The 16,107-nt window shown below is 38.1% G+C and overlaps 1 protein-coding gene and 3 long non-coding RNA genes across 4 annotated transcripts; 1 reads left to right on the forward strand and 3 right to left on the reverse strand.

The window, feature by feature from the left end:
• Window positions 1-346: 346 nt before the first annotated feature.
• LOC124176698 lies at window positions 347-4,444 on the reverse strand. The gene is made up of 3 exons (XR_006869441.1): window positions 4,432-4,444; window positions 896-1,076; window positions 347-531 (listed from the first exon to the last, which is right to left on the reverse strand). It is a non-coding gene; the product is annotated as an uncharacterized LOC124176698 (long non-coding RNA).
• A 1,943-nt stretch (window positions 4,445-6,387) lies between these two features.
• Window positions 6,388-7,592, reverse strand: LOC124176697. The gene is made up of 2 exons (XM_046558289.1): window positions 6,948-7,592; window positions 6,388-6,567 (listed from the first exon to the last, which is right to left on the reverse strand). The coding sequence occupies exons 1-2, from the start codon at window positions 7,535-7,537 to the stop codon at window positions 6,564-6,566; spliced, it is 594 nt and encodes a 197-aa protein (XP_046414245.1). The 5' UTR covers window positions 7,538-7,592; the 3' UTR covers window positions 6,388-6,563.
• Window positions 7,582-14,777, forward strand: LOC124176702. The gene is made up of 3 exons (XR_006869445.1): window positions 7,582-7,916; window positions 14,171-14,182; window positions 14,764-14,777. It is a non-coding gene; the product is annotated as an uncharacterized LOC124176702 (long non-coding RNA).
• Window positions 7,924-8,672, reverse strand: LOC124176701. The gene is made up of 3 exons (XR_006869444.1): window positions 8,595-8,672; window positions 8,192-8,491; window positions 7,924-8,106 (listed from the first exon to the last, which is right to left on the reverse strand). It is a non-coding gene; the product is annotated as an uncharacterized LOC124176701 (long non-coding RNA).
• Window positions 14,778-16,107: the final 1,330 nt, after the last annotated feature.

Raw genomic sequence — 16,107 nt, forward strand, 5'->3', positions numbered from 1 at the left:
TGAGAAGGCGAGGGACAAATTTGGCTGCAACTCTATTCATCTGCAAATCTTCGGATAAAATCCTCTGAATTGAACTCCATGATATTCCACTCATGTCACAGAGTTGATCAATGGTTCGGCGACGGTCTTCACGTACGAGAGCATTGATTTTGTCGACATTTTTGTCACTTCTTGACGTTACGGGGCGTCCTGAACGGGGTTGGTCTTCAACTGACATTTCACCATTTTTAAAACGTGAAAACCACTCGTAGACTCTAGTTTTACTTAGGGCAGCATCCCCATAAGCAGACTTAAGGGGTTATACGCAGTTGCGAGGCTCAAAAATAAGGTTTTTTTACGATTTTTTTGTGGACACAGCTTTTATTTACTAAGTACAAGTAATAGTAATTCTGAAAGAGCACACTTTGAAGAATATAATTTTGTATTACTCGTGTCAAAATATTGATGTGCACCGCCTCTGCAGATGATGTCCTGAACGACCTCCAAAAAAAGGCGCTCGGCGGTGAGCACGATTTTGTCGGTTTGGATTATCTGAAATAAAAAAAAAAGGTGAATTCTTTTAAAGGATAGATAAATGCAGGTATTGAACGAAGGAATAAACAAAATTTTCATTTTTAACAAAATGGCGGCTATTTGAAAAAAATTTTTAGTTTTCGATGAAAATGTTCGCTTTAAATTGTCCAAAAAAAATAGTAAAAAATTTTGTACATCTTATTCCTTCGTTCAATACCTGAAGAATGTATCTAAAAAGATTGTGTCAAAATTTCAGCCCGATTAGTTGAGCCATCTCTGAGAAATCTTGCTCACCGACTCTGAAATGACAGTTTTGAGATAAACGCGTTTAAAGTTTCAGAAGTAGTTTACACATAGGTAAATTTTTTTTTTTTAAACTTACATGGTATCATCGATTCCAGGGCCATAAGAGGGACCTTGTGCAGGATTCCTAGCTTCCAGTAAGTCCAGCTGGTGTTGTCGTCGAGCCATTCTTTCTTCGCGCGTGCTCCCTAGCGCTCTCGCGTTGGAGATCATCACACGCTCTGCGTCCTCTTTCTCAGCATAATTATGAGCTGAGGTGCCTAATGAAAGCCCTAATGCACTCATCATGTGTAACAATGATGTTGTACCTTCATTATATGTTGCAGCTGCAATGTAAGCCGCTATTTCAACAACTTTAGAGCCACATGGAATAATTTTCGGACTTATTTTCCAGATTAACTGATTGTAACTTTCATTGTTATTTTGTGTGAATCCACCTACACACCTTTCCAATAAATTTTCGTTGCTAAGGTTTTCATAAATTGGATATATAGCTTTGGCAACATCAGCTGGTAAAGCTGGATAATCATGGGTGTAAGAAGATAATGTATCTGTTGCTAGGGCTTGCTGCCAAGTACACCATGAACCTTCTCCACCTGGGCACATTTCGTGTTGAAGATTCTCATCGGTCGAACAATAGTGATAATAAGTTCCCCAAATTGCATTATACATACTGTTCACAGAATCACAATTTCTTCTTATTGCCAAACCGTAATAAACTGTCAGCTTATCTATTAGCTTAGCTGTGAGCTTACCTTTCCCAGAAAGTACTTTTTTATTAATTGTTTTTCCGTCTTTTTCTATTGATTCAGTCTTGTTTTTCACTAGGTCGCGGAGTCGTGAGCCCATCCTCTTTTGAACATGCCCGATACATTCTTTTTTAACAATTTCATAGTCATTATAAGGAGCAGCTTTCAGTAACCCAGAATATGTTTTTGAATCGCCATCACCTATATAGTTTTTATAACGAACTTGGAATTTTTCGATTGAACGCTTGAACATTTCAATAACAGAATCGACTTCCATTTTACCTGAAGAGCCATTGTGATTCGCAGCACAAGTTTTTTTATGTTCATCGTGCCACTCAGTATACTCTTCAGTACCTTTTTTAGGTTGCCAAACCTCACACTGCTTACAGTAAGAACTTTTCACTACTATATCAATGATTTTTCCAGTGTAATATCCAATCAGTGATGTCACTCCATATAAAGAAGAATACCCTCGCTTCTTCCAGGTTCCGTCACCCGAAACTGTTAGTTCTCTATCACTTTGGTCACCTTGGTCATTTTGGTCACCTTGGTTTCCAGCAGTCGCTTCTTTTTCCTCAGTACAGGCTTTTTCAAACAGTTTTTCAGCTGCTATTTTCACACAAGAATGAATGTTCTCAATAATCAAGTCATAAGTGTCTTGTGTTAAAAAAGCAGGCATATCCATCAAGCCACAAAATTTAGCTGCGCCTTTTAATCCTAGTCCCAGAATTCTCATCACAAATATAAATCTTCTGTTTATTTCGTAAGAATGCTTGACAAAAGGGCTGGAGTTTATCACACGATTCTCACAGTTATCACACAGTACAACGATTTTAAAACCAAGTCCACGGGTAGAAGCAGTTTCAAATTTTATGTTTCCCTTACAAGACTTACATTGCACATATTCACTTATCGCAGCAAATACTGTAATGAAGTTTAGAATTCTATATTCAATCGAAGGATCACGTGAAACTAAAATCTCTTTCTGCATTTTAAATTTTTTCGCAGACGCACTAAAACTACTTTCATCCGTTTCAGTAGTCTTTGGATTAAAAGTCTGTGTTCTCTTTTTTCTTCTAGATAATTGGACATTTTCGGTACTTCTGCGAGATCTCGAACATTTACGAGGCATTTTTTTAATGTTTAAATAAAATTCACTAGTAAGTTTATACTGAACGCACGACTTTACCACTTAGCAGTACAATTTAGACTGACGAAACACTTTTTTTAGGTTATAATATAACTGCACGTGACCTTCAAGTCTTTAGTATATCTGACTATTATACTCGTATTCTACAAGAAAACAATAGAATAAAGGGTCTCAGGTAGCGCGCCTCATGCATGCAGCTGCTCGTCCAGTTCTTACTGACCCTACTTTCTAACGCTCTGACGTGGCCTTACAAATTCAGGTAAATCTCCGAAAATATTTATCGGATTGACTTCAAATTATCAGAGAATATACTCAAATATATGTACATTCCGAAAAGGAAAAAAAAAAACGATTTTTTGAAAATTCTAACTGCGTATAACCCCTTAAACCTTCTCCTAATTCCAAAAGTCCACAAAATAAATTTATTCCGTTTAGTCCTACGCCGAGTAAACGAAATATAAAAACAAGCCGGCGATTAATTTCGTAACCATTCCCGAACACCGGGCTCGAATCAATAGACTTATCTTCACATTTGTTACATCTAAGAAGCAGTTTGAAACCAAAACCTTTTTGATCATATTTGCCAAATGTCACATTGCCGTTACACACTTTACACTTTACAAATTGTTATAGAACAATTTAGGATAGTTCATAGAACAAATAGGATAGTTCATGTAGAACATCCTGCGTTGTTGGACAGGTGTGTCCTCACGCGCTAGAGCTTCAACTGTATTACGTAAGTTGGATAATACCACTTGTTCGCTTTGTGGAACAAATCTTCCATCGTGGAAGTTATCTCTAGCCAATTTTGGAACGTATGTAGTGTCGTATACGCTTACTTTTCCTATAGAGCTGCAAACACTGTGAAAAATTGAAGGATGCTGTAGCTTGTATTCGCCCTCTCGGGTACAGCAAAACTGGTATCATTCGAGTCCTTTAGTTTTTTTGCTGACGCACTCGTATTAAGTTTTGGTTGACCTGTAGCACCAAAACCCTTTCGTTTTTTCGGCTTACTTCCCGGACGCCTCCAACTTGATGTTTGATGTTTAATTTTCTGATCCATGATGCACAGAAAAAATATTGAAACCACTTTCACAGAGATGCTGCTCTTTCGAGTTTACAAACACGACTGCTGTTGCTACTCCGATTTTAAACTGAGAGCAACGCTTCTAGATCTTTTCACAGAACGAAAATGTGAACTGTAGCTTAGGATTATATATCTTATATATCTTATATACACGGAAGTAGTATTAGTACAATAATAGTACGTCCGTGATCTCATACAATAGCAGGTATACGCTTGTATTGTTTGAGCGCGCGGAGCATAGGTATTAGAGGGGTCGAGCGCGCTAAGGTACCTGAGTTCAAGGTACGTTAAAGTAATGTTACAGTGCTCCGATTGCTTTCAAATTTTTAGACTATATTCTTAAATATATTTACTTTCAAAATCTGCAAAAAAAAAATTTCGATTTTTCAAAAATTGTTAGAGGAACTCCCCCCTTAAATTACCAAAGGTTTTGGTGTCTCCATCTCCGACGTAGTTCTTGATTTTCGCACCGTATTTTTCTTCGGAGCGGTGGAACATCTCGATCACAGCACCAACTTCCATATTCCCGGAAGGTCCTGTATGGTTTGCTTGGCAATTTCCTTCTTCTACATGCGTTTGGTGCCATTCTTTGAATTCTTCTGTTTTTAATTTTGAGTTCCAGAGTTTACAAAGTTGACAGTGTAAACTGCTAACAAAAATATCAATTACTTTGCCTGTCCAGTAACCGATCAAACTTGTAACACCAAACAATGAAGAATAGCCTTGCTTCATCCAAGTACCGTCCCCAGAAGCTGTTAAATCTTCAGAATTGGTGTTTTGTAAAGTTTCTTTCTTTTCTTTTGTAGCAGCAGCCAACAAAAATTGTTCACCAGTAGATTTGACGGATGCACATATTTTTTTCATACTGTCAAGATAACAGGTTTTGCTGAGAAAGTTGCTCGTGATATCCATCAATCCGCAGAACTTTTGACATCCGTCATAACCCAAGCCTAGTATGCGCATAATAAAAACAAGTCGAGTGTTTACTTCGTAAGTCCGACGAATTCTTTCGCTTGATGGAACGTAACGCGGTTCACATTTTGCACACTTCACTTGAATTTGGAATCCAAGACCTTCTTTATCACAGCACTTGAAATCAATTTTTCCATCACATTTTACACATTTGACTAATGTCGAAATTGTTGCAAAAACAAGGAGAAAATCAATAATCCGATAATGCTTCTCAGTATCTTCCGGCACTTTCCTGATTGTATTGACATTGATTTTTTTGGACGATGTACTTCTCGTACTCAAATCATCATTTTTTTTCTTGAAAGGATTTTGTACCTTTTTTGTTTTGTTTAATTGTCTCTTAGTATTTTCACGATCCAATCGAGAAACTTTAGACAATCTAGGCATGTTGATTAAAATTCACTTTGCACGATCACTGAAAACAAAATAGCAGCACGGCAACTGCTTGGTTGAGCGTGCAACAACGGACTGATGCTTCCTTCTCTCTTTCGAATACATGTACGTAAACTGTATATTCTATGCTACAGATGTTTCTTTTGAATGTAACAGAAACTTCTAGAATCATAACAACAGAGCGGAAAGGATTTTTTCCATCCTCTTTTTCGACCGTTTCCACTTTCTTTTTCACACAATTTCGGAGTCGCGTTCCCATTCTCTTCTGTACGTGTCCAATACATTCCTTCTTCACGACTTCTTGATCACCGCATGGGGCAGCTTTCAAAATCCCGGAGTACGTTTTAAAATCACCGTCTCCAATGTAATTTCTGTACTGCACTCCGAATTTTTCCACTGAACGCTTGAATAGGTCGATCACTGCATCAACTTCCATTTTTCCAGAAGAACCTGAATGATTACAACTGCAATCATCTTGATGGTTTTCATACCATTGTTGATATTCTTCACTATCAAGTTTGCTTTTCCAAGTTTCGCATTGTTTGCAATAGGCACTTTTCACGAGGATATCAATTACTTTCCCAGAATAATATCCGATCAATGATGTCACTCCATACAAGGAAGTATATCCTCGCTTTTTCCAAGTTCCATCGCCGGACACGGTAAGCTTTGCAGATTTTTCGTCACCTTGGTGTTCAGCAGTCAAGTCTTTTTCTTCATGGCAAGCATGCTGAAAAAGTTTGTCGGTTGCTGTTTTCACACAGGAATGTATATTCTTCATAATTAAATCGTAGGTGGGCTGTGTTAGGAAAGCGGGCATGTCCATTAATCCACAAAATTTTGCAGCAACTTTTAACCCTAATCCAAGAACTCTCATGACAAATAAAAAACGCCGATTTATCTCATAAGAATGCTCGATAAAAGGACTAGAATTTATGCTACGAGATGGACACTGATCGCACGACAAAACAATTTTAAACCCGAGTCCTCGTTCAGAAGCAGTTTCAAATTTCGCATTTCCGTTACAGGTTTTGCACTGCACAAATTCGGAGATGGCCGCGAAAACAGTAATAAAATTCAAAATTCGGTACTCAACGGACGGATCACGCGGCACCAAGATTTCCTCCTGCATTCTCATTTTTTTTGCAGAGGCACTGCAGGGGGGGGGGGGGTAGGGTTTTGAAGGCAGAAAAAAGCAGGTTTTTACAGATTTTTTTTTGGGCGTACGGTGAAAGTAAATTTATTTCTGATTATTGTACATTAAAGAGTAGTAATTGAACTATATTCTGTGAAATATTGGTTGAAAAATATTGAAAATTGACCGAATGGCAGCAATTCTTCGCAGGCGCCTCAGAAAAAATACATTTTGCGGTGCACGTCATACCTCAGCACTGGATCATCTGAAATGAAATAACCAAAGTTTTTCCTTTAATTTTTATGTCCCTCTAGGTATCTCTGTCGAGTTTTTCCATTTTTTTTTAATTTTTGAACTTTTTACAAGACTTGAAAGTGAAAATACCGATTTTTGGCCTAAATTCATGACTATTGTTGTTAATAATAAAAAAATAAAATCAAAAACGAAAAAATCTCAACAGGGTTACCTCATAAATTATGTAAGGAAATACTGTAAAAAATTTGAGAACGATCGGTTGAATAGATTTTGAGATACAGAGGGCACCGACTCAAAAAACATCGATTTGAGAAAAACGCGTTTAAAGTTTTTCGTAGCGAAAAGACCCTGATAAAACTTAGTAAGCTATTTATTTTTTATTTTACTCACATAGAATCATCAATGCCGGGACCATAGAGTATAGAACTTTCGTCAAGAATGTCCAAAGCATCTTTTTGATCAAGTCTGCGGCGAATTCTATCATTTTTAGCGGTTTTAGCTGCTCGCTCATCTGCTCTGTTCATTCGAATATTGTCGGTTAGAAGCGCCCATCCATGACAACTTGGACCAGTACTGATTCGCATCTCTTCTAGGAAGGTTAAATAAGCTTCACAGCCTTCATTGAAAACACAAGCAGCCACTGAAGATGCAAATTCGACGATAATTGCTGAACCACTCTCAACTTTCGGCGCAATCTTCCAAATAAGCTGGTTCAAACTCTCATTATTATTTTGTGTGAATCCGCCAATACATCGCTCTAGGAGAGCATCTTTGCTTAAATCTTCATAAATTGGCTTGATTCCTTGTAAAACATCAGTTGGTAGAGCAGAATATGAGTGTTTGAAATTATTCAGCTTGTTTGAAGCTGCAGCTTTCTGCCATTCACACCATGAGCCTTCTCCGCTAGGACAGTTTTCGTGTTGTGGTTTTGCATCGGTTGAGGCATAATGATAGTAAGTAGCCCAAATGGCTTTTTTCATTTCTTCTACAGAATTAGAATTGAAACGAATTGCACGACGAATTGTACTGGGTGAGCTTATCAATCATTTTTGCAGTCAGTTTCCCTTTACCTGAGAGAGTTTTTTTGTTGATTTTTTTCCAGTTTTGGTTTCACTATCAGTCACAGTTTTTTTGACTAAATTACGCAAACGAGTTCCCATCCTTTTTTGGACGTGTCCAACACATTCTTTTTTATTGATTAGAAAATTTTCACCATAAGGTTTAGCATTGATAACACCACTATATGTTTTCGAGTCACCATCTCCAATATAGTTGCGAATCTTCACGTTATTCTCTTGCGATCTTTTGAACATTATGACAATTGCGTCGACTTCCATGTTACCGGATGCTCCTTTGTCTGTATCAACCATTTCGTGAGTAAAAATTTTTTTGAAAGTCTCACTAATTGACAACGTTTCCGTACTGCGATGAGGCCCACTCCGCTGGCGTACAACATTATGAGCTGCGGTCTGATGCTGAGTTGGTGGAGTTTTGTTCCACACTGTCTTATCTTTCGCAATAAAACTTCCAGATGGTTCTTGAGCTCGTCCTAAAATAATAATAACAACATAAATTAATTATTTAAGAAAAAAAATTAGTATTCCAATCATTGTTAAAAACGAATATTTTATTACCTTCAGGCTCAGCAGTTTCTACTTCATTGTCGTCATCCTCACTCTCGCTATTCTCATCCTCACTCTCGCTATTCCTCAACCTCTTCTTCTACTGCTGAATTCCCTTCAGCGATTTCTCCTGTATCTTCAGAATCTTCTGATTCGTCATGCCCTGAATTAGCTTTTTGATTTAAAATTTGACGTCTAGCTATATTTGCTGGAATCCAGTCTTCGTCATCACTGTCAGAAACCCCGCTCGAATCACTGTCATGTTCTCCAAGTAGTTTTTTCAAATATTCATTTCTTTCGGTTGCACTTAATCTAATAAATTAAATATTATATGATATAAGTCGTAAATAATTTTATTACACAAAATTGTAATTAAAATATTTACAAATGTTAAGTATATGTAACGTTTATTTACCTAGCATATTCAGCTCTCGATAGTTGTTCAACAACTTTATTTTTCACTGTGAAGAGAACACCATAAATAAAACACGTCTGATCTCACCAAAAATCTGTTGCGTACTAAAAAATGCTCGAATCTAGTGCGCGATAGAAAACGAAGAAATAACCTTGAGTTTTTCTCTCTCTCCAACGGCATCTGCTCGGCTCCGAACAATAAAAACCGGCCGACTACCTGGAGTGCCCCAAATACGTTTCAGATGTCATTCACAACTCTACGTTGTTATTATTTTTTTTTTTTTTTTGTTTACATTGTCACTTACTATTAATATTTCAAGAAAAAAATATTTTGGAAAAAAATTTTTTAATAAAATAAACAAAATTTTTAATACTCAGAATTGTGGGTACCCGGGTACCCGGTTGCTAAAAGACGTCGGTAAAGTTGGTTACTAACATAAGGGTTAAAAAATCTTCGCCATAAGGTTTCGCATTAACAACGCCGCTGCACGTCTTTGAGTCACCGTCTCCGATGTAGTTACGAAATTTCACTCCAAGATTTTCCACCGATCGTTGGAACATTTCTATAACTGCTGATACCTCCATGTTTCCAGCGGGTCCGTCGTGGTTGGCTTTGCAATTGCCACTATCAACATGCTCTTCGTACCACGCTTCGTATTCGGCAGAATCCAATTTGTTTGTCCAAGTCTTACAATCGTGGCAGTAACTGCTTTTCACAAGAATGTCTAATACCTTTCCGGTATAATATCCAATTAGCGAAGTAACGCCAAACAACGAAGAGAACCCTCTTTTTTTCCATGTGCCATCGCCAGACACGGTCAATTCTGACGGTTTTTCTGCATCATTCGCTTCACACATTGCTTCTTTCTCTTCTCGTACAGCCGATGCGAAGAACTTCTTGGCAACATTTTTTATCGATTCACAATTTTTGTCAATATATGAATGATAGGTTGGTTTCGATAAGAAAGTACTAGCCAAATCCATTAGTCGGCAAAACTTATTGCATCCGGATAAACCTAAGCCTAACACTCGCATTACGAAAGCGAATCGATAATTGACATCGTACGCACCAGCATTAATGCTTTCACTAGATGGAATGTAATTCGACTGTTTACACTTTCCACATGTGACCTTGATTTTGAAACCAAGACCCTCTCTTTTGCACGTTGGGAATGTAATTTTTCCATCACACTTCACACATTTGACCAAAGTAGCAATAGTCGAAAAAACAAGAACAAAATCTACGATTCTGTAATGTTTTTGGACATCTTCTTCTACTTCTACTACAGGATTATTTTTAATTTTTTTCGCTGACGCGCTATTAGCTTCCACTTCGTCGCTTCCACGCTTTTGTGGATGCAGTTTTTTTTTAGGTCGGTATAACCTCTCATTAGTGTTCCTACGATCTTCTCTGCTAATTTTTCGGGGCATTTTTCGATGTACGAACACGAACGATAACAAAGTCAAACTTTCGAGGTATGAACACGAAGATTTTTCGAGGTACGAACACGAACGAAAACGAAGTAACACTTTCGATGTACGAATTGAAGGAAAACAGAGTCAAAATTTTAGCGTCACTTGTTACTGCTCAGCACGGCATACAGTGTTTAACTCATGTATATACCATGCCTCGAATATTCTTGACTCTACCTGAACAGACCCGTTTGGTTTTGTTTGGGCCGGGTGAGCGCGTCGCGCAGCTGTCGGTCAGGTATAAAACCTCATCCCGGAGCAACGGACGCTTACTCATAACTTCGTTAATTTTGCTTCAATCGACTTGAAATTTTAACACAATATTCTTGACATATTGTGCAATCAATTAGAGAAATAAAAAAAATACAAAAAAAAAAATTTAATACCTTACCCCCCCCTTAACGCAACTGCGAAAGCGCATTGGAAGCACGTCCAGTAGTCCAGTACTCGTGCTTGATCACGTTCGCATTGCTTATCGCATTGCTTGAATAGATCCAGGCCACCATGCGTTGTTCTACGGCATACGGATGACTAGGATCTGTTGCAGACGTTTGAATTGTTACCAAGCTACTTATCGCGTGAATGCAACTGAACCTACCTACAGTACTATCACAACATCGATAAGGAGTAGCCATGTCGAGATGTTAACGGTATAATTGAGTAACACTCTTACGTGTAGTATTGAAGTCATACTGACGGGTATTTCTCAATTCCTTTGAAAACTCTTACAAGTGAAGGAACATACACTTCGGTCTTCTCTTTCTGTATATGATAGTATGCATCAGCCGTTGCATTTCGCTAGAATGTACGGGATCAACGTAAAGATTGAGGAAACCATCAAGGTCTGTGATGTGTATATACTTACACATTCTGCCATGACGAGTCGTTATCGCCAGCAATGGAAGCATTAAGGGGTTAGGGGTAGTCAGAGGACTGAAAAAACGATGATTTTCGATCATTTTTTTTGTTAGTTAATTGCTTTATTTTACAAAAATGAAAACATAGCTTTATTACATCATGTTTCGACTTGACTTCACCAAAATTTCAAAAAAAAAATTGATAATTTTAAAAGTTCACCACCGCTCTCTTCCATTGAATGTCTTGGGGCACCTCGATGAATGTTGAAGCTCCCGCGGCGAGAGGCTGGTAGCGATTGATATTTACAGCGATGTTGAGGATCTCAATCATACTCCAACCGGAATCACGTTGCTCGAAATCTTCCACCTTTGATAGCAGATCACCCCGTGCACGTGTAAACCAACCATTTATATCGCTCGATGGGAGAAGAATCGCCACGTTGGAGGTGTTGAAACTCTTAACTTCGGTGGAGATCTCTTCGTGCTTGACATTTTCGAATTTGCACGATAATATGAGGTTAACCTTCACATTTCCCTCCTCGCGCAGCATCAGCTCCAACTTCTCGGCGACGACGCGTTGCACATCGTTGAGAAAGGCGTCCAAATTTTTATGACGGAGATTTGTGACAACCCCCGTTCTGATTCGGCTGGCAAAAGCACTATCCACGTCGTCCCATTGTACACCCGCAGGAGTACCGATATTTCCACCCGTCACCACCACGCACTGCTGCAACTGCTTGATCTTCGTCACCCAAGATTGCAGGAGTGCGATCATATGTTGGATCCGTATTTTCGCACCAACGGTTGTTCCTCGTTGCATGGAAATATCGCGCAGAACTTGGATATTTGCAATTCTAATATCAGTCCAATGATTGATGACAGCGTCATTATCTTCTCCGGGTGGTTGCTCTCTCAGCAAATTGTACGTCCCCTCCATCTGCTCTGCAAGTCCCATATACGCTTCGACTGCCATGACTTTGACGTTGATATAAGCTGAACTTTGTATAACTTTTTTGACTCGCACGTATCGTGTAAGACTGTAAAATCATTATCGTTATCCTGTTCGCTAACATTATCATCATCATCATCATCGCTATTTTCGACATCTATAATTATTACGATAGTTTCATTCGCCCATTTTTCTACAATTATTTCCATACATATATCAGCGTAATTTATATAATGTTGGCTGTTTGGTCTCACTCGAGCAGCTCGCGCATCCTCAACGAGATCCCGAAGCTCCTCCAACGAGAACTCACGTGTTGCTTCGGAAAAGCCTATAATTATCTCTTCCTCAGCCTCCTCATCCTCGCCCCAATCAACGATCGACTACTCATCGTCATCATCACTTGAATGAGACGACATTTTTCTCTTTCTAAAATTGATTCGCATTGACAAAAATCTGTAAAAAAGAGCAAGCCGAAATAGAAAAGTTGATGCCACTGCACTCATCATTTATATGCATGATAAATCTCCAGTTCAAAAAAGTTTCCACCTATTCAAAATGAGTGATACGGAGAAGGTGTGGAAGATACTAGAATTTTATTTTAATGTAGTGCTACACACCAATCCTCGTCCGAATAATAACCATCATCGTCAGCTCTATCGATGTCTTCCAGCATTTGACGGATTTGATCAATCTCGTTCAGAAGTAAACCGAATCTGATGCGTACGTCTTCGCAACCGTCAAAATCATTATCAAACTCAATGCCCACTTCCCGTACATTCGCCTCCACCCACTCGTCATCACCATCACCACCATTCCAAACACCCTCCACCTCCGTCTCCCCCTCATCCTCCTCCTCATCCTCCTCATCCTCCGCATCAGTCGGTGATGGTGATGATTCTAGATGATGATGATACTCGCCAGCCAAATTTTGCTCAAACTCGCGATCATCATCACGAAGACTATCGTCAATACATCGCTCGGAGTCGATAATTAGCGTATCGGCATCACTATCAGTCAATCCTCCTCGTCATAAGCCGCCCCTCTGCACACCCGCTTATAAGTTGGCGATCGTGGTGGTGAATTGGGTGGGGAGCCTGATGGTCCTCTTTTCGATCAGTTCATATTTTTTTAATACGATTCTAAAATTTTTCCAGAATTTTTATGGATACGATGATAGGGAATACAGTAAAGTTAAAACAAATCGAAAAAACTTTGTTAACATACTAATCAAATGCGATAATCGTTACGGAATTCAAATCAACATTCACAGTATCGTAAGAGGATTGGCGTAGCACCATATACATATATATGTGTATTCTATAAAGTACCCACAAAAAATATAAACTCGTTGAAGTCTTGAGATTTTTCAAATGAACACCGATTTTTTTTTCTTTCTCACAGCTCACTTTATCAAAAACGCCTGTTTTCACACGAAAGATTTTCAAAATTACTAGAGAAGTTTCAAACCGCTGTTCGAATTTATACTAAAGGAGTCGCACCCACCTTCCACCGAGCAAAAACCAGCCGGTCAATCGTTCGTAGAGCATGCACCACGTGACATACAGACACAACAGTGACGCGGGGGAGGCGGTATAAGCTAGGAGAAAATTTTCTCAAGAGCTCGCCAGCTTTTCGTTTGCCGATTTTTTTCTCGTTGCATACCCCACCCTAATATGGTTGGGGATGTGCAGGCTCGGAATCGCTGTTTTTCGCGATTTTTTTTTTAAAGAAAAAATAATCTAATCGGTCTGGTTTTTTTTTGTATATCAATTGGGTATTGCAGAATACAAAACAATTTTTTAAAGATCGATTTATTTATTAATTAATATCCATAAAAATGATGAAACAATTGTTGCAGAAAATGCACTTGGATGTGGTGTCCACGTTGGACGTCACAATTTTGATCTGAAACAAAAAACACAAAAAGATTATTGATCGGTATATAATTGGCTTTCGTGCTATGGAGGCTTTTTTTTTTTTGCAAAAATGGCGCCGGTTTGAACAAAAAGTATCGATTTTAGCATTTTTTTTGGCAGTTTTTTTTACAAAAAAATAGGAAGATGTCAAAAAAAAAGAAGCTTCCATAGCACGTAATTTGAGCACTTCTTACAATTAATCGCTGTCCTGCGAACTGTCATCATCGTCCGATGTATCGCTCGTGTAATTTGAAAAAATTTAACTTAATTCTGGAACTGAAGGTGGAATCAATAGTTCAACCGCGTATGAAGATAACGATCTTAGTTTCTTCGGAGGAAGTTTTCGCAAACTAGATATTATTGGATCTGACGTTACTAAAAGTTTGCAAAAAATGTCTTCCATGGTTTTGATGCGGTTACATTTTCGTGAAAAATCTTCTCGGAATCTTTTAATATACTTGTTACATGATTCCTGAGCTTCTTGAGACATTTGTCCGATAGAAAGTAACGAAGATTCCACGATTCCGTAACCGTGAATAAGAATTTTGTGTACTGTTGTTGGCATGAAGTACCACGAATACAGTTCGACAAATTTTCGTGCAGTATCTTCAGTGTATTTGCGAAATTTGGGATATATTGATTTCGAAAACACAAGAAATTACCTGCAATACAACATGGAATCGCTTTATCAATTCTTCATTAATTCCCGTTATCGAAGCGGAAATCTCAGAATTTTCGAAAAAACTCCTAGCTGTATTTCCGTCATTAGAACTTCCATAGTCTGGTTTTGGTTGATCAACAAGAAGCCCTAATCTTTCACGAAAACCTTCTTGTATATTTTTTTTTCTTCTATCAACATTTTCTTTATCCTCTTTGCGCCCTTGCCACTTTTTTATTTCTAATTTGTAAGCGACATGTAAGCAACATTCAAAAAACCGTATCCAAGCATGCAGCGACGATATTCCGAATTTCAAGTGATCTTCATTAATCGGTCGTTGCAACATCTTATCAATATCATTATATTCTTTGGACGTAGCACCACAAAGGTAACAACGCATACTTGATGATGTATTTGTGATAGAATCACGAACTTTGCCATCTATCATCGTCAACACAAGTTTGAAATTGACGTTAATTTTTTTGCCGCCAATTACAGTTTGAATGGGCACGAGGTTTCTCTCTTGCGCTTCGATACAAGCAACTTCTGCCCTAGTTTCGTGAAAGAATTCAATTTTAATTGGCCGACAAAATCTTGGCGATGAAGGACGTGGATTTTTCCCAATAACCACGTGTGGATTGACTTTATCAAAGATTTGCAAGGGAACAAGTGAAATAAAGAAAATGTTGGCATCCGTTTATTGCCGTCTCCATCGATAAACTTTTGTTTGTAAGTACTTTGACCAGAAGTGCCATCGCATCCCCACTTGCATATCAATTCTAAATTAGCAAGTTTGTTCTCAGGAAGTAGTCTAGTCGAGAAGTGAGTTCTCTGCGAAAATTAGTTACAGGTCTCGTAAAAATATGAGCGATAGCTCATTCGATCCGGAATCACAACCAGAAAAATGAGTTTTTTGGATTTTTTCTGCCGATCAAAATTACGATTGTTATTAACAAAAAACTAAAAAAAAAAAACGCCCTTTCGTTTTTTGGCTATAACTCAAAAATTATAAGTGATAGCGAGATTTAAAAAAAAGATCCTAAAAGAGGAGGAAATTTCCGATGAAAAACTCCGTACTCCCGGAATCCTAGCTCCATTATTTATAATTTTAATTTAACGCTCCCGCAATAGCAAATAATAGTTTCTTCACCAGGTAAACTGTAAATAACTATATTATCTCCATATCTATCTTGAAGGTGGTTTAACAATGTCTTTTCCGTAGGCTTGTAGTCCATAACTTGTAGTAATTGGGCAAGGGTAAACTGACAGTCAATACTAGTTTCGATAACTTTATAAACCGAGTTCAAAGAATCTTGTAATTTTTCGTTACTACCTGTAGAGCTACTTTGTAGTTTATACCAGAAATTATCATAACAATTTTTATGATAACGAGCTCCGAGATCAACTAGCGATTCGACTTGTGAGACACGATTTTTTATTTTTTCACCAAAATCATCATTCCGCTGCTTGGCACCTTCTATTAGTTTTGCTTTTAATTCATCAGATTTTACCAAAAACTTGACTTCTTTTTTTTATCCTGCCACGGGTTTTCACAAAATAAACAAGACTTTTTGAAGTCAAACTCGATAGTACCACGTTTAGACTCTTCTTTCGTTCGCTCTCGATAGGTTGAAGGTCCTCCTGTATTTGTTTTCGCAGAG

The sequence above is a fragment of the Neodiprion fabricii genome, chromosome 2 (genome assembly GCF_021155785.1).
Source record: "Neodiprion fabricii isolate iyNeoFabr1 chromosome 2, iyNeoFabr1.1, whole genome shotgun sequence".
NCBI lineage: Eukaryota > Metazoa > Arthropoda > Insecta > Hymenoptera > Diprionidae > Neodiprion > Neodiprion fabricii.

Bases quoted from the DNA above. Each gene is read 5' to 3' on its own strand.
- LOC124176697 (XM_046558289.1), bottom strand. From the start codon at position 7,537: ATGAAAAAAGCCATTTGGGCTACTTACTATCATTATGCCTCAACCGAT.